Here is a 25,377-nt window from a genome sequence, read left to right as displayed (position 1 = left end):
ACACTTTAGAAATATAGTTACCAAATAACAAATAGATTTAATAAAAATTCTACTTCTAAAAGCTTTACTTTCTAAAAACTCTACTTCTCAAAGCTCTAAAAGCTCTATTGCCAACTGTAATTCCAAATAGAGCCTTAGTCATCCACTTAGCTTCAGAAGCTAATCTTGGTGGATCGATGTACTATCGATAGATGTATCTTATTGAGAGATGAGATATTTTAAACTCTACAGTTACAATTTATAATTCTTTAGCTTCTGTAATATAATGTTGATATTAATATTTTAAAAAAAATTTGGTTTTTGAAGGTATCTTGAGCACTTTAAGAATTATGTACATCTGAAGAGCTCGATTGTGGAATGATATATTGTTGAAAAGTGTTTTACATTTTGTTCAAGATATCTTAAAGGTGTAGAGACAATATTCAAGTAACCTCAAAGAAATTATAAGATTGTCGAGAATGCAAAAGTTTACAAGTTCTCATCTAATAGAAGAGTCTTGGAAAAGGTTGAAAATATTGTTCTTAACCGAAAATCCTTGGCACAATCCTATCGTTATGTATTACTTCATAGTGACATAATATCTGAGTATGACAGGTTAGTATGGTTATAAGATGATTAAATTTAATGTCCTATCACACATAATGTCCTTAACCAAAGACCTAATATTTACGCAGAGAATTTTTGGTTGTTTAGTGATGAGTCAACCATAAATTCATCCTAACCCAAAAATTGAGCAAAGATGGTTGGTCTAATTATTCCCTAAATATCTTTTCAAATACATTAGATATATAACATATATGGTATACATTAATTTTGACAAAGATTAGCATCAATTAACAAATAACTAATTATATTATATTTTTTAGGTACCAATGATGATGGAAATCAATTGTTTAGATGAATTAATAGTCATTGCTCGAGATCCTAGCAATATTGTCAACATATATAATAGATATAATGCTTTCATCATTAATGGTTTTAGATTTTATACTAAAGAGCATGAGAAAATTAGAAAAATCTAGAATAGTAGAGTTATGGTAGAAACATATGGAAAAAAACTTATTATGGTGCTCTTACAGATATTTATGAGTTGAATTATTAAAGAAAATTTAAGGTAGTATTATTTCGATGTGATTGGGTAAATATAAACTTACTTATAGTTTGAAACAAGACACAAACGGGTATATTTGTAAATTTCTCAATGTTGATACATATTGGGGTATTATTGAAGGATAACCCATTCATATTTTAATCTCAAGCTTGATAAGTATTTTTTGTACAAGACTCAAAAGGTGAATGAGTTGTTGTCATTAAGATAAAACCTGAGAAATAGTATGATATGAGGAAAGGGTTGGAAGTAGAGGATGATGAGATATATACTCAGTGTATGCTTTACAATAATGTCCCAACTGATGAACTAAATGCTTCTTTATCAAATTCATTTACTAAATATTGTTTCTTATTAAATATTAATACTTCATTTAGTGTTGTATTTAATATTATATTAACTCATACTGGTTTTTGAAAATGATTTACAGATGTGGAGTTCCAGCATTTCCAAGCTGGATTATCTTTTGGTTGGTCCAAACAGCTCCATGAGGCCTATCATCCTTATGTATACCAACAGTCCAAGGTTGATTCTTCGACACGACAATCACAATAGCCTTAGGTGGAGTCTTCCTCATCTGCATAGTAATCCTAGTCCCAACTTGAAGCTCCTACTGATTACCCAAGTAAAGAGGTTACTATGGATAGCTTGTAGATTCAAGATAATTTAATTGAAGTATTATATTTTTATTACTATTAATTTAAATATTTTATTATATATGATTTAATTTTGTTTAATGCATATTTAATGCTTTTGAATATGTTTTTTTTTAATATTTTTTATAGACAAACAAAGGAGAGTGAGGATAAAATGGAGACCCACACGAGCAAGTGATGTGTGGCAGCTTGGTGAGGGTGAGAGGATTGTCCTCAGATGCAACTGGATGGGGTAGCCCATTGGGAGAGCTAGAGATATATTAGTAGACTTTCTAGGATGGTTGTAGGGAAGGATTAGCTATATTCAGTCAACTATGATAGTGAAATGATATGCTTCCTTCTTATAAAGTTGAGTTTCTATGAGTTGTGCATGTAAGGACTTGGATTTGATATTACATGTTAACTTGCTAATGATCATAAGTATCTAATTTGATTTAACATTTGTATCTTTCTTTATTTTGTTGTAGATCTAGATAGCCATGACTGGTTGTTAAAATTCCTCAATCGTAAATTGAAAGAATTTAAGGAGAAGTTGAAGAGGGGATATAAGAGGGAGGGTAAGACAGAGGAGGAGGTTGCTTGTAATTGTCCTCCCAATATATACCCTCGTCAATGGAGGAAGCTTGTTCGTTACTAGTTTTTTGAGAGAGGATATGTTGTGTGTATTCTCCTAGTACCTTCTATTTTATGCATTATTAATATAGATTGCACATATATAAAATATATCATATTGTTTGCTTTATTTGGCAGATGTATTTCGATATTGACAAAGCTGCATGAGCATCTCAGTCGGTTCCTCACACATTGTGCTCTAAGAGTAGCGCAAGGCATAAAAATGAATTTCTAAACTCCTTGTTAGGCTTATTTATTTTATATTGAAATTTTTATGCTTCTTAATAAAACTATGTATCATATATCATGTACTATGTATCATTTTAGTTATGATTCTTATTGAAAATCTTAGATTTCTTTACATCAAATTGAAACTTTAATCTCCATATTGAACCACGTATCACGTATTATCTACCATATTTCATGTATTACGTAATGTGTATCATGAACCATGCATCTTGTATGATATATCATGTATCATGCACCATGTATTATGTAACATATACTATTTTTTGCAGATGGAAGAGCATGAAGGAGAGCCTAGCGAGGTAGAGCTCAACAGGATGACTCATACTCACCAAAATGGCAACTTTGTCCAGAACGAGTTGAGAGATATAGAGGTAGGTATTGATAATAGATTTATGCAATGATTTATAGTTTTCATTTTCTCTATTACTAATATATTATTTTTTTAAATATAGGAGAGGACTACATCCCTTATTGCATTGCATATTGACCAGTTGTCATCATTTTCAGAGACCAGTCTTATTAAAGTTTAGATGTTCACCGAATTGATGTGACCGAAGCATTACGATTGAGTTTAAGGTTATAGGGTTAGAGTTGCTTCCACTCAGTTGTCTATAGTGAGCAAATATCTAGAATACTAGGTAGAGTAGTAGCACTACAGACGTTCGTAGGTTGGAGGTAAAGGACATATAGCAAAGCCAATAGATAAAGATGCGGGATATGAGGTAGAGTCCTTAGAGACAAGATATGCACACTATGAGAGTTCAGCTTGACTAGAGTACGTCCTTATTAGAAAGGTTTGCTCCACCTTAAGTAAATAACTACATCTATTTGTATATTTTATATAATTATGGTGTATATTTTTTATGAGGTTAATGATTTATAATATATTGTGATTTTTATATTCTTAACTTCCTAAAGTTTCTATCTTCTTCTTATTGGTTTCCGATACTTTCAGTAGTAATAAAAATAATAATGATCATGATGCCATCGACCACTGATAGCTTGTGGCTTGACTTTTTTTTTGAGTTTTATATATGATGTATATTTTTATGTTTTTTGAGTTGCATTGGATATTTATTCTTGTTTGAGAATGTAATTTGTCATTTTCATATATGATACAAGTGTTGTTATATGAGTTTGTTATATATGCTTGATTATTATATAGGATGTGATATATACACAGATTTTATTCCATTTTTTCTATTTTTTTAAAAAATATATGAGTTAACGGAATATTGCAATGCTTTAATGCATCGTCAAAATTTTAAAAGTATCGTTTATTAGCGATGGTGAGAAGCATCATTCCTTAGCGACACTTAAAGGCATTGTTCGTTAGTGATGCTAAAAGCATCATTCTTTAGAGATATGTAAAAACATCGTTAATGTTGTGCCATGCAGCAGATCATAATGCCGCTTAATTTCACAACTCTTTTAGTGATACTTATAAATGCCGCTCGCTGAAAACAATGATGCAAATGATATGCGTCGTAAAATTTAGTTCCACTCTTGCATTGTAGACCCTTCTTCGACACATTCCGTAGTGTGAGGGCATTATCTTATAGTGCTTATAAGTGTATGTAGATAACTCAAAAAGCGTCGGTTTTATAATTTCTTTTTGTAGTGTAAGAAGATTTTTTTTCGCTTTCCCTACTCTTCTTTTTTGTACTTTTCTTATCTTAATAAAATATAGGATGGATCCTCCCTCCCTTTTTTTCCCAAAAAAAACAAAAAATACTAAAAACACCATCATGACTTGGAGATATAAGGTAGTATGAGCATCAAATACAACAATTATTTTGCTTTTTTTGGTTAGAGGGGAGGTAGGTCTAAGTCCAATAAGAATAAGGGAACACAAAGGAGTTAGAAGACCCTTACCCAACAGGAAAATAAATTAGATTAAGAGGCTAGCTAGTCAGCAAAAAATGAGTTTCACATAGGAAGTATTAAGCATTTTCCGCTGTACTAAAGATCACGCATATTTGGCACGAGATAAATTGATTGTAGATTAGCTAGGAAATTTTGTGCACCAATGTCTAGCAAGAGTCTAAAGCACAAGGTATCTTTTCTAGTTACCAGAATTTGTTGGTCAAGCAGGATTTATATTAAATTTCTAGAGTTCAACAATTAGCATTTTGTTTATCGAAAAACTGTGGCAGACATATGAAATGATATAATGCATACTATTAGAGCCTCTTTGGATATGCCTGAAGGAATATCCTGCAAGAATGGACTCATTGAAATCCTAACCTAAATCCAAGGAAAAAATGAAAAAACCAACCGAAGTCTTCTTCCAACAAGAATTGGGTACGAAGGATATTAAGTTGACATGAGGAATGCTTACATGGGCTTTCTAGTTCCTAAATTCAGCAGAAAATTCAGTTTAATTTTTTTTGGATTATCGAAATAGGCTCTTAATAATTTTTTTTTCTAGTTCTATATAAAAAGGGTTGATCACTAACGAAGCCTTTGTTAGGCTGTGCTTGCTAGGTCCAAACTAAGTGGCCACATCCGGTTGAACTTGAGTCAAAAATCATGTAAAGGATCATGAGGTTGGATTGGACCCACTTTTTGATTCTAGCCACGCATGTCAACCTAAAGTTGACATGATCAATTTTGCACATAAAAATTATAAAATTGTCATATTTCAGATAAAACCATCCATCTAGGTGGGGCCGGCCGACCGAGCCCAAAATCCGGACCCACATCCCGCTCAGATCCACTGTCACTGTCTCCCAAACCGAGGTCCATCAGTTGGACGGCTCCCATTGTCGTACCCCCTAAAAAGCTGATTAATAATGGCTCAAATTAGACCCCGCCGTCCAAACCGCTCGCTTCATCCCTCCCGCCTCAACAAACATTAAACGTCGTCACATCCCCTCGCCGTTTACTGACGTCAACCCACGGTACGTCTAAGCTCGGGGAAGTCAATGACGGGGTCGAATCCGTCAGGGGATTTCCCAGAGGCAAGGGGGAACAGGGGTGGCTATCTCGTAATTTAATGCCAAGTAGAGGCCCGTTTATGGCCTCTTAGTTGCCGGTCGCGGAGCAATCCGTAACTCCCTTTTACCGTTTGGGAAAAGCGCCGTGAAGTCGAGTTCCTATCCAGAACTCAGGCTTGCGAAAAATTAGTAAAAAAAGGTCCGTTGATAAACACAACGAAATTTTCCAATAATTGCACCCGCTTCTCCCTCTGATAAAAATTCCCGTATAATGTTTTTATGCTTGAAAACAAAATTACCGTCAGATCGTCCAGTCGAAACATCCCATCCGTCCATCAGTGGAGAAGTTGGGGCGCATGAAATTTTTATGCATTCATGTGCAGAAGGGGGAGGGCTCCGTTTTTATTAAGAGGGAATTTATTTAAGAAGGGTAACTTTTTCTGATTTACGGTTTTATCCCGGGGTAAAGGACCGGATAGAATCAAATGGGCAGAAAGGGACCTCCTTAAAACGCGACGAAAAAGCCCAGAGAGAGAGAGAGAGAGCGCGAGAGAAAAAGCGAGAGCGAGAGCGAGAGCAGTGGAGGAAGCAAACGGAAGGCGAAACCGGTGGCTGCTTCCGATTTTTCTATTTCTACTATTTGTAAGATTTTGTCTTTGTCATCTTTCGCCCTTCTCTCGTCGGTCGCGGCTATCGCACACTCGCCGATGGTGGCCGCGACCACCTGAGGCGGCTGCCGACGGCCGGATCGGCGTCTCCGTCGAGGTGCTCCGGCGGGGAATGATGGGATTCCGGCGATCGGGCTGCGCTGCCCGCTGATCTACGGGGCCTGATCGTGATCCTGGGCCAGCGCTGGAGTCGGTCCCGGCGGCCGGAACCGCACCTCCGGCGAGATCAACCTGCGATCGGGTAGTGTTTTCACCGTTGCTCGTAGGGCGTGTTCTTCGATCGGAAGACGGTGCGATCTCATTACCCGATTTGCTTATTGTTGTTTTTTTTTTGTTTTTTGTGCAACGAGTTTCAAGTCAGGAGACCAAAAAAGGTCTCTTTGTTATTGCTTTTATGCTTGGATTTCAGATCGGATTTAGCTGAGTCGAGAGCTTGAGTGTGGTTGTGGGGTCTTATATAGAGCAAGGTAAGTGTTTTTGTACGAAATTTTGGAGATTCTGGTACAATGTAATTTCTGATATCCGGGGTTCTTGCTCAGATCTGATGATCTAGCGGTTATCTGAGTGTTTATCTGATGATGACTTAAGTTCTTTTCGATTGCTGCGGTTTATGTGCGTTGAATATCAATTCGTTCCCAAAGTAGTTGTTTGTAGAAAAACTTGTAGGTTAGAATGTATTGATATGATGTTTTATAAAAGTACCGATTTTGATGCAGTTCTGTCATCCTGTAAATGTGTATGTTGGTTCAATCTTTTATTATTTTCATACTATGATTATGAAATAACTTCTGGACTTATAATACATAGACTGATGGAGATTTATTTTGATTGCACAGAAGTTTTCACATTTGATGTCACAAGTTCTGATTGGTAATTCCAGATCCATAGTTTTTAATTTAATTGTTATTGTTATTATTTTTTGCATGAAAACACCTCTGATTTGCAAAGCATAAGAAGAACGGGGCATTTCAGAATAATTTGGTGAGGGTGTGGGTATAACATCCTAAAAGAATGTAGAATTTGTGCCAAAAGTTCCAAAAGAGTGTCTTAGGTTACAAAAAGGTAAAAGAACAATCAAAATAGCTGATTCATATTTGTACAAGTGCATGCAGAGACAGGAAGCTATTTGTCCCACAAAATTATCCCATTATTACATTATGATGCATTGTTATTTTCATTGGAGGTCTCAAACTATTTAATTTATTGCTTGGTTACCAACTATCTTTCTATATTTGTCCCGCTAAATCTCTGATATTTATAAAGAAAATAGCCCAGTGGTTGGACACTTGTGCATGCGTGAGGTTAGGAGACTTTCACTTCTTTAGGTAAACCATCTATTCCACTATTAAAACCAAACTCACAAGCGGTGTATGAGACTCCACTCCAGGTGCCATATGTCTCCAAACGACATGCCATGCATGTGGTACATTGTATTCCTTGTTAAAGTAACAACCCTACTGAGACTCCTTTTCAGTTAGAAAGAGCAAATTACATGCAAAAAGATGTACATGTCATCTTTCATAGGAATCAAATCTTTTGATCATGTGTTACTTGTTGGATCTATTTTGTGCATCATACGCATATGGCTGGAATGCATGTGGTTGTCTACATCTTGCCTATCAAGGCACTTCCTCCAAAGGACACCATTCTTGAGAATCTTTTTTTGTTGTGTTTGAGAGGGAAACAATGGTGATACAATAACCAAGAGTGACTATATTTATTAACTTAAACGAATTTTATATTATTAGATTTTGATTGAATGATGACATCCATTAGGAACTCGTTAATTTTATATTTTTTTCCACATCTTCCATAAGTTGCACATATGGAATACTAGATCAACTCTGAATTGCATTTATTTGTATGCTGCCCCATACATGGGGTTGGCATCTAGTTTAGTGAAGCATCAAAACAGACTTAAAGTAAGCTGATGTTAGGAAACATGGTGTGAACGACACATATTAAGAAATATAGGATGCTGCGAGAATAAACTATTAATGAAGAAAAATGCTTTTAAGCACCTGTTAGTGTGCTTAAAAAGTTCATTGGGTGGGGTGGAACGAGCGGAGCAGGGTAGCGGGATGGAGGAACCCAGTGACAATGGGAAGGTGGGATCAGAGGCCAATGTGGCTTGTCGCCCAGGGGGGCTACCAAGGGCACGATGGGGTCTTTTCCGGTGATGACAGGACCGGCGCAGTCATGGTCGGCGGCGCAAGGAGCCCAGAGGCTGCCGAGATGGGCCCCCCAGCAAATCTTGGTGGAGGAGTTAGGCGCATTGCAGCGCAGCTTTCCCGAAGTGCTCCAATTGCCGGTCGAGAGGGTGGAGAAGGCCCGGACCGCTTGGGCATCGACTGTGGTGATTGTCCGAAGCTTGGGGCGTAGCATTCCGACAAAATGGGTGGCTCGAAAATTCTGGGTGCGGGGGAAGCTCGACTACGACATCGAGTTCTTCCCTATGACCGAGGACCTCACAACACTTTGGTTCAAAATGGGGATGACCGGACGACGGCATTGGCCGAGGGGCCATGGATGGTGGCCGGACAACTGCTAGCCGTGGAGGATTGGAGACTGGATTTTGTCCCCGGCCTAAGCATAGTGAACCGGACAATCCTATGGATGAGGTTACCGGGTCTGCCGCTTGAGTTTTGGGACAGAGAATCTCTCCTGGACATTGCGGCGGTCACGGGATGGCTGCTGCAGTTGGATGGTGTCTCAGATTGACTCCGGCCAATGGGCTACGCAAGGGTGATGGTGGAGCTTGATGCCTCCAAGCCCTTGCGGCCGGGCACTTTCCTTCATGGGGCAACTGTGAGATGATGGCAGGGCTTTGTCTACGAAGACCTGCCGACAAACCTCTACTCCTCGTGCCAGGATCGGGCATTGGGAGACTGCGTGCGAGCTCGCGAGATCCGGGGCGGAGGCCCCTCTGTGATGACTGAGGCCCCAGCAGCCCATACAGGGAACCCCAAGGCAGGAGATGCAACGGGGGTCGGGCGGCTGGACTTCAGACCGTGGATGGCTGCGAGACATGTTTGCCAGCTGCGGCCGGCCTAAGGCAAGAGTGATACAAGGAAGAAGAAGACCGAGTCGTCATCTAAGTCGACTCAGCGAGTGGCTACACCAAAACCAGGGCCGAGTTCGCCATGGACGGGCGCGGTTGTGGCCGAGTTGTCTCCGAACACTGAGGATTGGTAGAAGCTCAAGAAGGTGACTAGGCGTAGCTCGTCGGAGAAGGCAGACATGGATGGGAACATGGCTTCGGCGGCAGAAAAACTAGGTATGCTCCCTGATGACTCGACTTGGATTGGGGCGGTAGTGAACGGGTCATGCCAGGACTCGGTCTCCCTTCATCACGGGCTGGGTGTTGGGTGTCTAGTGGGCCGGCCTGTGGAGTCCCAGAGCCCGAGCCGGGCCCAGGTTTGCGAGAAAGGCCCGCTTGCGGCAGTGGGACCAAATGGGCCTGGCCCATTGAAGCGGGCCAAGAGCCTGTCGAAAAAGCCCGCTCCAGCCAGGCCTGTGGACCCTGGGCCGAGCGGACTCAAGGCAGTCAACCTCGTGCCAGGTGAGGGCACAACATGCCAGATCGGGGATCGACGGAGGTTCCCGAGCCTCTCGCCGGCGGCGCACGACGGTCGGGCGAGAATCGGCCAAACTTCAGAAAGAGGAGGCACGATCGGCCGGCAACGCTGCCGTAGTGGCCACGATGGCCCCCCCACACGGCTCGCGCGGGCAGTTTCTTCAACGAAGCTAGCGCCAGAGTTAGTCTCTGCTAAAGTGGTGTAGGGGAGTAGAGTGGCCGGCGAGATTGTGGGGTGGTGCCGGGCGTCGGAGGAATTCGAAGTGTCCGTTGCCGACAACATGACAACCCCTAGCTCACTCACGGGTGGAGAGGTAGTTCCGGAGACAGGAGGGAGCGAGGCCTCCAACAGCATGGGCCTTAATGGGCCCTCTCACCAACAAATGGCTCAGCAGCTAAAGGAGCTGCTGCTGAGGCCTAGGGTGGAGAAGGCAGTGGCGCGAGAGGGACCCCAAGAGGAAATTGAGTCGAAGGTTGTGGACCGGCCAAGTGCTTCCCATCTTGAGTAATGAAGGTACTACTGTGGAATTGCCGTGAGTCAGTAAGCCCTCTTTTAAGCCGGCTTTCCTAAGACTAGTTTATATGCATAATCCAGATATATGTGTTCTAGTTGAGACTCGTTTGTCAGGAGCTAGCTTGCAGCAAGCGAGGCGTGCAATTCCTAATTCCTAGGGAAGCTATGCTGTGGAGTCATAGAGACTATTAGGAGGAATCCTTGTGCTCTGGCGGCTAGGTAAATGCAACATAGATACATTCCACATGTGTAAGTAGGAGGTCATCATGGTCGTATCAGAGGGAAGCAAGCCCCCGTGGGTCCTCATGGCAGTGTATGCGAGCATAGACTATAGAGAGAAAAGAGTGTTGTGGAAAGAGGCAACCAGTCTTCTCCAACTGGTGTAACCGGCGATGGTGGTGGGTGACTTTAATTGTATGGATGGCCTGAAAGAGAAGTGAGGGGGGAAGCCCTTCACTAACAAGATCGAAGTCAGAAAATTTTAGAACTTCATCCAGGGCAATGGACTGGCCGACCTTGGTTTTACAGGTCCGAGGTTCACTTGGTGCAACAATAGGCTGGGGCGTGCATGTGTATGGGAGAGGATCAACAGGGCCTTTACCACGGCCAACTAGACTCAGAGGTTTCTGAAATTCTGGGTACACCACCTATCCCGGATTGCCTCAGATCACTGCCCGGTCTTAGTGAGTACTTCACACCTTTTTTCAGTTTGCAGTCCTTTCCGCTTCGAGAAGGTTTGGCTTTCCTACCCTCGTTCATGGAAGGTGGTGTGAGGCGTGGCGGACACCGGTGCGAGGTGATGTAATGTACAGGGTGACAAGGAAGCTGGAGTTGACTAGGCTCCGACTATTCAGATAGAACAGGGAGGAGGTGGGCAACATCTTCAGAAAGGTGGAGGAGATCAAAGCAGCCATAGTTGGGCTCCAGGACCAGGAGGTGTGTGGGCTCGGCCTATCGGACACAGAGCAGGGGGAGCTTAGGGGCCTACTTTTCAGACATCACTCACTTCTTAGGCAGTAGGAGGCTTTTTGGAGACAGCAGTCACGGGTTCAGTGGATAGTAGAGGGGGATAGGAACACGAGGTTTTTCCACCAGTCCACCATCATCCGGAGACGAAGGAACAGAGTTGGCAGGATTAGAGATAGTAGCGGGCAGATGACTGAGGACCCTGATGCCATTTCTCAGATATTCGAGCAGTTTTTTAGATCGAAGTGTATTGACCCGGGGGGGTGTCGGGGCAGCTCCGGAGCCCCCACCTGTAGCGACTCGCTCAAGGGCCGAGAATGAGGAGCTGGTTGCGCCAGTGTCAGAGTCTGAGGTCAGGGCGGCCCTATAGTCCTTGTGTGAGGATAAGGCCCTGAGCCCGGATGGCTTTTTTTGGGTCTTCTTCAGGAGGTATTGGCAAATCTTGGGCAGGAGGTGATGGTAGCTGTTCAGAGTTTCTTTCAGTCTTCCACGATGAGTGAAAGCATATCTTCATCACCTTGATTCCGAAGAGACAGGATCCGACGGAGCCCAACCATGTTCGACTGATCAGCTTATGTACCACCTTGTACAAAGTTGTGGCAAAGATCCTAGTCCAACGAATGAGGGGGATCCTTCCCAAACTAATCTGCCCAGAGCAAGGGGCTTTTGTGGGAGGTTGGTTTATCTCCGACAATGTGCTGGCTGCTCAGGAGTTCATGTGTGATCTATGGAGGACACCGAAGGGCAGAAGCTTGATGGGTGTCAAGCTTGACATGGAGAGAGCCTACGATAGGATGAGGTGGGGATTCATGACTTATTTCTTGGAATGCTTTGGTTTTCGCTCGCTATGAATCAAGTGGATTCAAGGGTTTGTCAGTCACTGTCATTTGCCATTCTGGTGAATGGCTCACCATCGCCTTTCTTCGAGTCTTCGGTAGGACTGAGGCAGGGATGTCCCTTATCACCACTTCTGTTCATTATTTGTGCTGATTACTTGTCCAGAGCACTGCGGCACGCCTCGGCGAGTCAGGAGGTGGAGGCCTATAGGCCGGCGCCAGGTTCATTTCAGATCTCGCATCTACTATTCGCAGATGATTGCTTGTTGCTAGCTTGGGCAACAAGACGGTCGGCGCTGGGGCTCTGGTGGATGCTGGGGGAGTATTGTGCAATATTTGGACAACAGACAAACCTATCAAAGTCAGCCATTTGCTTCAGCTCGAAGACCCTTCCGGTTGTGAGGACGACCGTTACTGGCATCTTGGGGATTGGAGAGCAGGAGGGGATCTTGAGATACTGGGGGATTCCGATCTCAGGCAGGCGGCTACGCAGGGCGGATTGCCTTCACATGGAGCAGGGCATTAGGAGCAGGCTAGAGAGTTGGCAGGTGGGTACTCTATCGATGATGGGTAGAGTCCTTTTGCTGAGGTCAATTCTGAGCTCGATTTCTATTTATTTGTTATCCCACTCCTTAGTTTCCATTGCAGCATTACGGTGTATAGAGCGACAGTTCAGGAGCTTCCTCTTGGGGCGACATTGAGGCAGTGGTGGTGTGCATCTTTTGGCGTGGGACTCCATCTGTGAGCCGACCAGTAGTGGGGGGCTGGGGGTTCACTCCTTGATTGAGCGATGAGAGATCCTTGAGACCCGGCTATTAGCCAGATTCATTTTGGAGCCGGAGTGTCTATGGAATTTTTTGATGAGGGCCAAGTACAGAGATTCGGCCGATCCAACAGTCTTTCGTATAGGCCGACGCAGCTCCTTCATCTGGAGGGAGATTTGTGCCCGTGCCCCGAAGATCAGATGGAAGATTGGAGACGAGCGCACCATCCGAGTTTTGGAGGACAGATGGCTATCCGGTGCAGCTAGCCGTCCGTCATTAATGCGGGGCAGTTGGAGGGAGGCAGAGTCTTTGATCTATTTGCTTCGGGGGGCAGTCTTGGGATGAGGACCTCATACGGCGGCGCTTTGGAGACAGACTAGCTGAGCGTGTTCTCTACCAATCCCAGATGAGGAGATGGCGGACAGGAGGGTATGGAGTGCGACATGAAGGTCAGAGGTGAGGGCCCGAACTTACTTCAGGTGGTCAGTAGACCTGCGTTTCGATAGATTGTTAGAGGTTGGATCTGGCGGCTTCGTATCCACCCGCGGGTTGCTTTATTTATCTGAAAGGTGGTGTGGGGTTGTTTGCCTACCAGAGATGTACTAGCTCGGCGTGGGATGAGCATCTCTTCGGACTGCGTGGAGTGCCCCAGGACGAAGGAGTCTATCTTTCATGTCCTCATCGGGTGCCCAAGAGCCGCGCAGATCTGGGGGTGCATCTCGAGCCCATATGGCCCTCGGCAGAGATGGGCGTCGACTGAAGACTTTCTGCATTTCTTGGCCACCTCCTTGCGGAGCCCTGATCGGGGAGCACCAGGCATCAGGGCAGCCTATTTAGCATATAATTGCTGGTTGGATAGGAACATCCGAGTTTTTGAGGACAACAGAGCACTCTCGAATCAGGTGGTAGAGAGGGCTCTTCTCCATGCGGCGGAGGTCATCCGCTCTACCACGTCATTGTCTCTTGGGATCGCCGGAGAAATCTGGGGCCCCCTTTTTGCTCGTGCAGCGCCTAGGACCATACTGGTCTCATGAGAGCTTCCACCCCTTGGTCTTCTCAAGGTGAACTTTGACGAGAGTGTCGGTGAGGCCGGGAGCACTGGAGGCGCCGGATTCGTCATCCGAGACCACATGACCAGACTTACAGCGGCTGGGGGTCGGAGGATTTTTGACACATCTATGATATGTGTTGAGCTTCGGGCTGCATGGGAGGGGCTCATCTGTGCGAGGCACATGGTGGGAGCGGACCGCATTCTCCTTAAGGGTGACTCAGTCACGGTCATCGATTGGATCTGGGGTCGGGGACGGGGAGCCAGCTCAGTCCGCTTCTCCACGATATTTGCAGGCTTTTAGCGGAGGATGCTATCCTAAGGACAACACACGTCTACAGAGAGGCAAACAGCGTGGCTGATTGGGTAGCCTCCTATGCGGCACACCACGTAGGTGGCTTCTTTTGGGTGGACCATATGTCGGTCCCCATTGCATTGTATGATCTTCTCTCTGACTCTGTTGGCTGCCTTCATGCCCGTCGGGTGTGAGTCGCCGTTGTATCAAAAAAAAAAAAGTTCATTGGGTCCACCTTTTGCTGACTTGTCAACTTATCATTCAACCCCCCCCCCCCCCCCCCCCCCCCCCCCCCGCTATAATGCATTGTCTTGAAAGTTGCATGATTCCCCTTTTGCCTTGTGGTGAAGCGGACTTTTCATGCACACAAAATAAGAGCCTCATATAGTTACTCATTAATGAATTCCCAAGGGACTTTGTTGGGTTGAAAGTTTTTAAATTCGGACATGCCTTCCCACTCAAAAATGCTTGAATTAAATGTATCTAGGTTAGGATTTTTAATAATTGGGTTGGATTTTTGGGTTCTTGAAGACCTTGATTTTTAATGGGTTGGCTTTAGTTTTGGCCCACATACTTGAGAAGTCACCATAGGTTAGACCATGAATTCAAAAATCATTGGAATGGGACAGTGCCATCTGTATTGTATCATTTTAATGTGAAACCAGCACTGGTACGGGTGTTAGGATGTCAAAATCATCCATGCCGGTACATACTAGCTGTATTAGTTTGTACCAGTCTGAACTAATGGTACCATACCGACCAAATCGGTCAGTGCCAGTTGTTTTTCATTATTTTGATTTTGTTAGTTTTGGATATATTGTCAGTACCAACATTTAAAACCTCAGGTTGGACAAACCCTTATAACCTAGTCCCAAGGGCTCGAGGCCCCTTGGATGGTTGTAATAGTGCGATGGACAATGAGCTAGTCAAGGCTTGGTGAGGGTAATTAGGAAGCCCATGCAGTTAACAGTTAAAAGAACAAATATTCTTAGAGAAAAATTGAGTAGATTGCATGTTCAGGATTTATTAGTCTTCTCCACTTTAATTCGTTCTCCTCTCTCTCTCTCTCACTTTATTATGATACCATACCCTATCGCCCCTCTTATTGTCCAGTGAAATCCATAGTTTGGTTGGTGGGTTTGGTATTAAGTAAATCTAAAATAAATGGCTCCCATATGGGTTTTACTCTTTCCAGCTTCATTATAAATGGGTTGGATATATGTTGAGGACTTTTGACCTGAATCTGACCTATCAACATTACCACCCCTAAGCATTTGCTAGTGCAATCAGTGAGAGATCTACAATAACAAGATCTAGACATGTGCAATGCGTGTTTGCCACCGCTGGGTTCATTATAAGGAGCATTTGGTGAATAACTACAATTCTATCAATCTCATTGTTTAGGGTAGATATGCTAACCATACTCTTGTTTAATATATATATATATATATATATATATATATATATATATATTTCTTTATTCTCTTTTGTAAAGTGAAAATATATATTATATTACAAGAAAAGTGTATATAAAATAGGAAAGTGGTATCCATATTTTTCTTTGTACTCTCCAAATAGCATGGGTTTCTTAGAGGGAAAATGAGGAGTTTAGAATGAAATAATTTAGCTTCCCTATCTTTCTATTTTACTGGGCTCCAGAACTACTGCATGGCTGATAATGGAAGGGGATAAAAGCTCGCGGTGGATTGCTTAGGGGGTTGAAGTTGCACCCATGACCATTTCCATTATATGCAGAGGTAAGAAGAATAAGTGGCACAAATTATTTATTTATTTACGAACATATAATGAGTAAGTTGTGAATAACAATGGGCGGACAAAAGCAATTAGCTCGTGAAAGAAAGGAATAATATTAGGAATTTCTCACTCCTCTTTATCTCAGTAAAAAAAGAGGTACTTTTTAGAATTTATTTCTTCATTTGGGTTACATAATATGATTCCTATGAGCTTATCCGATTCTATCTCTGACTGAGATTATATATGTCTATTTGGTAGACGTAACTTTTTAATGGCACTTTTTAATAGCTCAATGCAGAAGATCTGTGACTAATTTCATTTATGTAGGTTTGACAGTTGGTATGTTTTTATTTCCTTTTAGGTATATTGAGAGGTTGCAAAATCCCTAATCCTATATGCATCAAAGGGAATTCTTGTCCAATGTATCTATTAAGTATCGTTTTTAGTGCCTGCAGTTTATAACTTGTTCTCCAGTGTGTGGGCAATTGCAAAATCTGTGACGTTTTTAAGCTGTTCATTTTGAGAATCCAAAGAAAGAAATGGAAATGCAAGATTGCAAGTCATCAACCATAGTTGTTGCTCCAAGATGTGTGCTTTCACAACTTTTAAGATTCTTTGATCAAGACCATGGTTCTTCCCAGAAGTACATTTTGGCTTACATGCTGTTGGCTAGAAATTGGAATTTGTTGCAAGAGGTTGAAAGAAATATATATGAGAAAGAGTCGTATATGCCTAATCTGGACCGTCCAGGACTGAAGAAGAAAAGACATGCTGCAAGGACACAGACTGGTAGTGATTATGGTGATCAGAGATCGAATGACCGTCTCCTTCCAGGACTTCATGATGATATTGCATTAGATTGCCTGACCTGGACATGTAGATCTGACTACCCATCACTTGCTTGTGTGAATAAAAGGCTTAATTTGTTGATTAATAGTGGTTATCTTTACAAATTAAGAAGATTTCTTGGTATTGTTGAGCACTGGGTATATTTGGCATGTAGTTTGATGCCTTGGGAAGCATTTGACCCTTTAAGGCAGAGATGGATGAGGTTACCAAGGATGCCATGTGATGACTGCTTTTCGTATGCTGACAAGGAATCTCTTGCTGTAGGGACGCATCTTCTTGTTTTTGGTCGAGAATTGACTGGTTTCGCTATTTGGATGTATAGCTTAGTCAGACGTGATTGGTCTAGATGCCCACTGATGAACATACCTCGTTGTTTGTTTGGATCTAGCAGCTCTGGAGAAATTGCTATTGTTGCTGGTGGAAGTGACAGGAATGGCCATGTTTTAAAATTTGCCGAGTTGTACAATTCAGAGTTGAGGAGTTGGGAAACTTTACCTGATATGTATTTGCCGAGGAGATTATGTTCTGGATTCTTTATGGATGGGAAGTTTTATGTTATAGGAGGCATGTCAAACCATATAGATTCTTTAACATGCGGCGAGGAGTATAACCTCCAAACAAGGACGTGGAGAAGAATTAGAAATATGTACCCAGGTGGTAATAGGGCCACTCAGTCTCCCCCTCTGGTTGCAGTTGTAAATAATCAGCTTTATGCTGCTGATCAATCCACAAATGAAGTTAAGAAGTATGAAAAGGAAAATAACACGTGGAATGTTGTAAGGCCATTGCCTGTTAGAGCCGACTCTTCTAATGGTTGGGGCCTTGCATTCAAGGCCTGTGGTGACAAGTTATTGGTGATTGGGGGTCGTAGAGGGCCTCAAGGTGAAGTCATAGTGATGCATTCTTGGTGTCCTGAGGATGATAATAATGGTGAAGCAGAGTGGGACATTCTTTCCGTCAGGGAACGAGCCGGTGCTTTTGTTTACAATTGTGCAATAATGGGTTGTTGAGGCATGCACGGGCATGCTGGGCATAAATCAGAGTAGATAGGAGGGCAATTGCCTCATTTAATTGTTGAAGCAACTTATGTTTACTGGGTAGTTTCTGTTTCAAGTTTTTACATTAACTTGTATTTATCAACGACATCTCAGTTATGCTCTTTTAATCGAGGTCTCTATGAGACAGACTAGATCGTTGATTTAATTTGGAGGCTTCTTATTTACTTTTCCTTTAAATTTGGTTTCAGTAGCATGAAATTTTGTGATATTAGAATATAGCAAGGAAGCCTAGCATTGGCATGCACAATTATAATTCTTATTCTTGTAACTTTGTTAGGCTTAATTTACTTACAAAAATTCTCTTTTTCTGCATAGTCCTTGGTTATGCTGAATTTAAACTCTAAGATTACTTTCTGCATATGGAGTTGGTTTGCTTCATGTTCAAGAATAAATTTTTCTGCTTATCGGCAATACTTCTTGTAACTGCTATCTGAGAGTCTTGTCCTTGAAGGGAGACAGGTAAAGGAAGAAAATCAATGGCTGGAAAACTTTAACAGGGTGTCATATTTTTATCACTTTTGAAGATAGTATTACATTTTGACATATGAAACAATTAGTTTTGAACTTTTGATTATATTGGTCCATGACATGCAATTTCATAAAACAAGGAAAGAGAAGAATAAAGAAAAGGAATAAATGGATAAGTTAATCCCATGTTACATAATGAGACAAATTTAGCGACAAGAAGACTATCTGGAAGCTGATAGGACACAGCTCTAAAAGATTATATGATTGTTGTTTTTCTTTATGTTTAGCTCCCTTATTGATGAATGGATATGGGTGCTGCGGCCAAATAGAGGAATCCGCTAGGACAGCTCATTTCATCATTATTCCTGAGTATTTTGACAGTTTTGAATGTTTATCTTTGGCATATCTGAAGTCATTAGACTATTCTTCTCAAATTATTTTTTGTTAACAGTTCAGAGATTTCCAAAATTAGTCACCACCATTATCTGTTTATGCTGCATCTTCTGGTCTGATTTAAGGAATGGTCATCACAAAATGATTTGCTCTGCAAGGATTATTTGGTGACTTTCAGGAAGGTGCAATTCTCTGCATTATCTGGTAAAGGCTATTGGGACTGGATTTTATGTTATAAAAAATTAGAATCCATTTCTTCATTATACTGCTTGATATTTACACACAGGTTTTAGTACAAGATGGATTTGAGATTAGGTGCAAGATCAGAAACTGCTGGCTGAGGATGCCCCTCCTGGAGTTTTGAGTCCAAGAGTTTAAAAAGATAAGAAAGGTGACAGATTCTTGTGCTACATGTTAGGCTTTCACCTCGATTGGAGTATCCATGCTTAGTGAAATTATCCTGCATAGAGGATTTGAAATCCTATTTCTAACTCACAAATTCACATGTTTTCTGTGTCTTGAAGAAATTCAATCAGAAGCATAGAGTTGCTTTTGCTGATATTTTATTTAGCAGGGGGACAGCACGCATGGGGATGATAAATACATAGCTTTATTTTAGACGAGAGAGACTGCAACCTCTATTGTGAAATCTAATTGCTTGAATGAAGTATTCTTTTGTAGTTAGAGGAATGGAGCATCGATAACAAATAGGTGGTCTCGGGGAGTTTACTTTTCAAAATATACCAAATTCGAGTACAGCCAGAAATGATATAATTCATAGGTTTGCCCATCTTCTGATGGAAAGGACATGCCGGACATGAAGTAATATAAATTGTGGAGATGAGAGTGAGGTCTGAAGGACATTTGAGCTGAATTGGTGTAATTAAGCACTCAAAGTTGGTGAAAGTTTCAGTGCGCTCACGTTAGGTTGCATGGATCATTCCAATCCCACATTATGAGATGGGAATACGCTATTTGGTAGGCAGAATTATTGTAATTGGAACATTTTTGGAGCACTACATGTTGTGATCAGCAAGGAAGTTGCACAATTCTAAAGTATTTCATGTACAATTCATGAGAAAGGAAGTTGCTTGCTTCTCCCATCTTGCTCTTTCTTTCAGATCTAGGTGAGTGTATTTTCTTGGACGATGCGATCCCATAATTAAAATGCGGCCCCTCATATTTAAGTTTTTTTACAAATGGGGCAAGGCTAAAATTTATTATTGCACATGTTGTGTAAATGAAGGGAAGACCCTCTCTTACTTCCCAAATTCCTGAAAGGTATTTTAGTTTTGATGCCTCTGCTGGTTACACAAAGATCATCTAGTGGCTATCTCTGCTGTTTTACTTCATTAAGATAGTAGTTGAACACATGCTACTTATCAAAATGGTCTTTGATTGTGGTAGAAAAGACTATATGCAGTTAGATGGGATGGGGGACTCCTGGCCCCTTAAATCCTGGTAATTGAGGGGTTTAAATCCAGGCTCCTAGTATAATCATCAAGAAGCTTTAGTAGCAAGGTAAGTTGGCACCCTTCACTATCTTTAAAGAAGTTAGTGCCTAGTTGAGGAGCTGTATTTTCACTCTATATAATTAGATGGCAAGATTAACCTTAACGTAAGCCAAGCAAGCCTTATTATCGCCCACATATTAATGTTTATATGAATCTCGATGAGATAGATCAATAACTGATAACATTTGGCTCTTTTCTTAGCACTAAACCTAGTGCTAACACCCTAAATTGACTTTAAACCCTGGTAAAGTACTCTTGGTGGAGTAGGGGCTAGCTATGCAACTGATGGGCTATCCTCCAAGACTTGGTCTTGCAAACAGTGTAAAAACTTGACAAAAATTAGGACCCCACCTTGTTCAGTCTCCAAGTCTACATTCTGACAGTACCAGCGCTTTTAAAGATTGGATTAGCTAAGTAGCAGAAGCTGAAAATCACTTTGGCAAAATTGAAGCCTGCCTAATAGGATTTCCTGTCTCTGAGAGCATATCTCTAGTTTTCTGTTTCCCTTTACCTTATTGGATGCCATATTTTAATTATCATAATGTCATTAAACCAGAAAACTCTCCACCTAGAAAGAAAAAAGATAAAATTCTTATCAGCAGAAGAGATTCTATCCTTGTCTCTTTTCTTATTACTAATATTTTCAATCTAGTAGGATAATAGAAAATCCAGTCTGTTAAGCTCACACAGTTACAGTCTTTAGATACTTCCAGTACGCATGGAAATAATGCTTATATTGATAACCTTGTGTTCCTTTTGTGCTCTCTCCGAGCACGTAATATGTGGATTAATTTGTGAGCTTGAATTTCAACTCAAATTCCTCACCAATGAGCTGCGACAAGCCTTCAATCTCTGCGACTCCAAGCCTCCCATTCATTTGGTACCTAGCACTTACCTCTGAGTTACTACTTACTTCCATTCCGTTCACAAATATGGTAGCCATTTTAGGTGTTTCTTTCAACTCCAACCCCAGGAACACAACCTTCTCTAGTATCAATTTCTGATTCAAAGCATATGCACCATTCACAACCTCTGACCTGACCTTGACATCCTTATCTTCTATCACACTGCTGAACCTCACTAAACTCCACTGATTCTCCTCACTTGCCATCTCCACCACCTCTCCATCATCCAAATAAACCTCCCCAGTTGCATTGTTATCCTCGTCGAGCACCACCAGGAGCTCGAATCCACTCTGCCGTGCCAGTTGCAGTGTCATTGCCTCTTCCTGCATTACCAAGATGTTTCCTCCCCTCACATGCACGTTTGTAGTATCCTCTGGTGCATCGAGCGTGACATACTTTCCAGAATCACTACTCACTGTCTGCGAGTGGTTGAAGAGGTTGAACCATTTCCCCTTTGGAAAATAAGCGTCGACTGAGACAACTCCTTGTTTCAATACTGGGGAGACCACCACACCTTTTCCGATCAGAAACTGCATGCTGACATCATAGGTCTTGACATCTTCAGGGAATGAGAAGAAGAGGGGTCGTGCAATTGGTGCACCTTTGACATGTGCCTCATACATCAGCGTGTAGAAGTAGGGAAGTAGGCGGTATCGGAGGCCGAGTGCCTTCCTCGCCGATCGGGCGACGGAGTCCCAAAGATAGAGCTCCCGTCGGTTGCTGTCTATGCTGGAGTGGTCCCTCGCAAAGGGATAGAATGCACCAAGCTTCATGGCAAAAGAAATTTTGATGCATCAATCCCCCCTTGAGCCATAGGATCAGTATCTACAATGTAAGATAATAGACTGTACTATTTGTATACCTGAATCCATCTTCCACAGAGCTCCTCGGTCGTGTCTCCGCCAAACCCGCAGATGTCTGCTCCTACCATTGGAATACCAAACAGTCCAGAGTTCAGTATGGATGAAATTGAGTAGCCGAGATCCTCCCACTTGGCTGCATTATCACCGGTCCAATGAGCTGTATACTTCCCTGAGCCAACAAAGCTCGATCGACTAAGTACAAATGGCCTTTTCCCTGTGGACTTCATCAGTCCATCATGGGTTGCCTTGGCTTCCAAGAATCCATAGAGGTTGTGCACATCATACTCTGATAGGTTCCCATAGTGAAGAGCAGAGGCTGGAACTGTTAAATTGTTGATAGGTCTTCGAACACCATCGTTGTTGATCTTGTAAGGAGGGTCATCCAGGGAATTGAGCGGCGGGGAGGTGATGAAGTTGGAGATCTCATTCATGTCAATCCATAAGCCATCGACTGGAAGAGTCTTGCGGAATATATCGATCTCTCTGGCCCAGAATTCAGCAGCAGCTGGGTTCAGAAAGTCAGGGAAGTAGACAGGTCCAGGCCACACTTTTCCAAGGTAATAGTCTCCATCTCTCTTCAGAAAGATGCCATCTTTCATTCCTCTCAGGAATGTATCATATGTATTATTCACACTGATACCTGCAGGGGTTTGTCATTTGTGAAGAACCATGTCTCATTTCCTCTCTAGGTTGTCAATAGTAAGCACTGATTCTAGAATTGCTAAGGGTTTTACCTGGGTCCAGTATGACCACATACTTCTGTCCATTCTGGTGCAGCTGTTCGACAAATGCCTTCATCTTGTCTGCAGGAAAGTTGATAGGATCAAGTGTGAAGTCCTTGAATCCATCCATGTGATCAATGTCCGTCCACATTACTTCGAGAGGGATCTTAGCCCTGGCATATCCTGCTACGACGCCTTCGAGATCGGATACATTCTTGTAGCCATAACGACACTGATGGAATCCTGCACTCGTAAAGGTATGCAATATGCATGCATCTAATGTCATCCATACTATGGCTTTTGATGTCAAACACTTGGAGAACAAATATTAGTAGGATCACTCACCAAAGGACCAATACGGCATTGGTGCTGGCCGGCCAATGAGCTCAGTGTACTGATCCATGACTGATAGAGGTAATGGACCTGCGAAGAAATAGAAGTCGAGAATTCCTCCAATCACTTTGTAAGTAATGTAAGATCCACCATAGATGACATCCATGCCATTGCTGTTGAGGAGGAGCACGCCATGAGTCACTCCTGGCGGGTGTGTGATATTGGATGATGATGATGATGATGATGATCTCACATCAACGTAGAATGGGTGAGATCCATACAGATTTACATCTGTGTTTGCTGCAGCTATGTCGGAATTCCACATCGTCAACGTGTCGTTGGGGACCAGCCGGAATGTCTTCTTGGTATGCTCCCCGAGACCATAGAGGGATGATCTCCCTGCAGGGAGTGATGATGAGATCTCTAAGTATCGGTCTTTGAAGACAATTATGGGCGAAGTGTCAAAGAGGATGTCGCCAGTGGAGCGGCGGGTGATGGTGAAGGTGAAGGGAGTTGTTGCATGGAGGGTAAAGAGGAGGTCGGAGCCTCCGAAGGAGAGAACATGGCTTTCCGGTTGAGACTGATAGGCTTTCAATGGCTTGCCTTCGGGCATTGCTCGATAGGAGAGATTTGGCTTGCGTGGGATGATGCTCGGTGGAATTTCCCATCTTTGGCGATCGGAATCGGTTATTCGGACTCGCAGGCGATCTTTGGTTTCAAAGCTGCAATCACAGAGAATAAAGTTAGGAGAGTCAAAAGGCTGCTCAATTGTAGCTGAAAGCATGAGAATATGGAAGTCAATAAAAGTTGAGAAATTGCAAAATTTAGCAAGGAGCTCGACGAAAATAAATGATGGTCCCCACGAAGTTTTGGAATCAGTGCTGATGGGATCATGATTTATTGAATAGGCTTCGAGTAATTTTACTGTTCAAAAAGGATCAGTCTGACCAAATAAAAAGAGAGCGAAAGAGAGACAACAATTAGAATCCTCAATTGTTTAAATATGATTATGAGTCTATAATTTATCCATCTTGAGTCCATGATTCAAGGTTATCAATAATTGCCTATATGTTTGGCATTTGCTAACTGTAGTTTGATGATGCTTACTTGAAGAGAAGAAACAAATCATTCACTTACGATGCGAAGAGATTGAGGTTCTGAACATCTGGTCCATAGATCGACGACTTCTGAATAAGCTGAAGCTTCGCAATCAGTGACTTCCCTGAAGGGTTGACATTGATCGATTGGAGCTTGTAGCCAGACCCAGCAGCTGGTTCTTGCTGAGAATGGGATGGAGAACAGAAACAAAAAGAGATGAAGAAGTAGAAGAAGAAAAGGGGGAGATTATCTGTGGATAAGGCTCCCATCCCTCTCACAATCCTCTTTCGGCTTTGTGAGAAACACCACCACCGCAAGTGTAGCTCTATTTCCTGCCCCAAGACCATCCTTTTATAATGGCAGCCAAGGATTTTAATTTTCTTCCTTTGGAACACCCAAGTCCACTGTGTTGTTTTATTTGTTAAACCACAGCAATAACGTAGAGACCAAAACTATTTCCCTGCACCGCAAGCAGGCGAGATAGCATGACCAAAATACTAATATCCTTGTGCCAAGTGGAATGAACTGCTTCGGGGAAACAGTTTGGTAATAGTTTTGGGCCTCGTAGCTTTCTTTTTTTCCCCTCTGAACTCCCGGTCAAATACGTCTGCTCTGGGGAAAAACAAAAGGTCCGGAGATAGGCTTTGATAGGCTGGCTATTTTTACGTGTCACTTTCTGATAGGCTGGCTATTGGCAACACGTGTTTGCGTTGATAAGTGTGTCGTTTAACAAAAGAGATATTTGGGTGTTGGTGGGGTCGGATGAATAGCGTGTGGTATCTCGCGACAAACACGTTGGGCCGGCCTATCATGGCAACTGGACGTCAAGCGAAGTTGGTAGTGTGTTATTCCTCTTATTATTCAGCAGTCGGTCGTGGGAGCTGGACCACCTTATCATTTCGAGCAGGAATCCACAAGAAAATCCATGCTAAGTAAGTAGAAAATTCTCATGAAAACCCGTTAGAGAAGTTATGAAGGTTATTAAGGATTTTTTTTGGTTGGTCGAATCGGTTAAACTAAACCACAAGAGAGTAAAGACACCACCCGTAGGATTTAGAAAATAAAATGCCCGAAAATTGAGATGGAAGATTTGTTGTAGAGTTCTAACATATGGTTGTAGTGTGATTGGCCACACAAGCAGCTTTTCACTATTCGCTTTCTTATAAATATGAGATACCTCGAGCGAG

The 25,377-nt window shown here is 42.4% G+C and overlaps 1 protein-coding gene and 1 pseudogene across 5 annotated transcripts; one reads left to right on the top strand and one right to left on the bottom strand.

Annotated features, from left to right (window-relative positions):
* The first annotated feature begins 6,080 nt into the window (after window positions 1–6,080).
* LOC103697881 (F-box/kelch-repeat protein At5g60570 pseudogene) lies at window positions 6,081–19,826 on the top strand (annotated as a pseudogene). 4 transcript variants are annotated; one of them, XR_015972897.2, is made up of 4 exons: window positions 6,091–6,522; window positions 6,642–6,699; window positions 15,892–15,989; window positions 16,349–18,039. The product of XR_015972897.2 is annotated as an F-box/kelch-repeat protein At5g60570 pseudogene, transcript variant X3 (transcript). The 4 variants fall into 4 exon arrangements; XR_015972898.2 differs by lacking the exons at window positions 15,892–15,989; window positions 16,349–18,039 and adding an exon at window positions 18,814–19,826 and having other exon boundaries at window positions 6,081–6,522; XR_015972895.2 differs by lacking the exon at window positions 15,892–15,989.
* Window positions 19,827–20,864: 1,038 nt separating this feature from the next.
* On the bottom strand, window positions 20,865–24,654 carry LOC103697882 (Glycosyl hydrolases family 31 protein). Its single transcript, XM_008779825.6, has 5 exons — window positions 24,230–24,654; window positions 23,105–23,814; window positions 22,772–23,002; window positions 22,037–22,677; window positions 20,865–21,941 (listed from the first exon to the last, which is right to left on the bottom strand). The coding sequence occupies exons 1-5, from the start codon at window positions 24,535–24,537 to the stop codon at window positions 21,057–21,059; spliced, it is 2,775 nt and encodes a 924-aa protein (XP_008778047.4). The 5' UTR covers window positions 24,538–24,654; the 3' UTR covers window positions 20,865–21,056.
* Window positions 24,655–25,377: the final 723 nt, after the last annotated feature.

Source organism: Phoenix dactylifera, chromosome 14, assembly GCF_051530095.1.
Source record: "Phoenix dactylifera cultivar Ajwa chromosome 14, Ajwa_hap1_PhDact_Kaust_v1.1, whole genome shotgun sequence".
NCBI classification, from domain to species: domain Eukaryota; kingdom Viridiplantae; phylum Streptophyta; class Magnoliopsida; order Arecales; family Arecaceae; genus Phoenix; species Phoenix dactylifera.
Note: the sequence above shows the minus strand (reverse complement) of the source record. Positions and strands in the feature narration are given on the sequence as shown.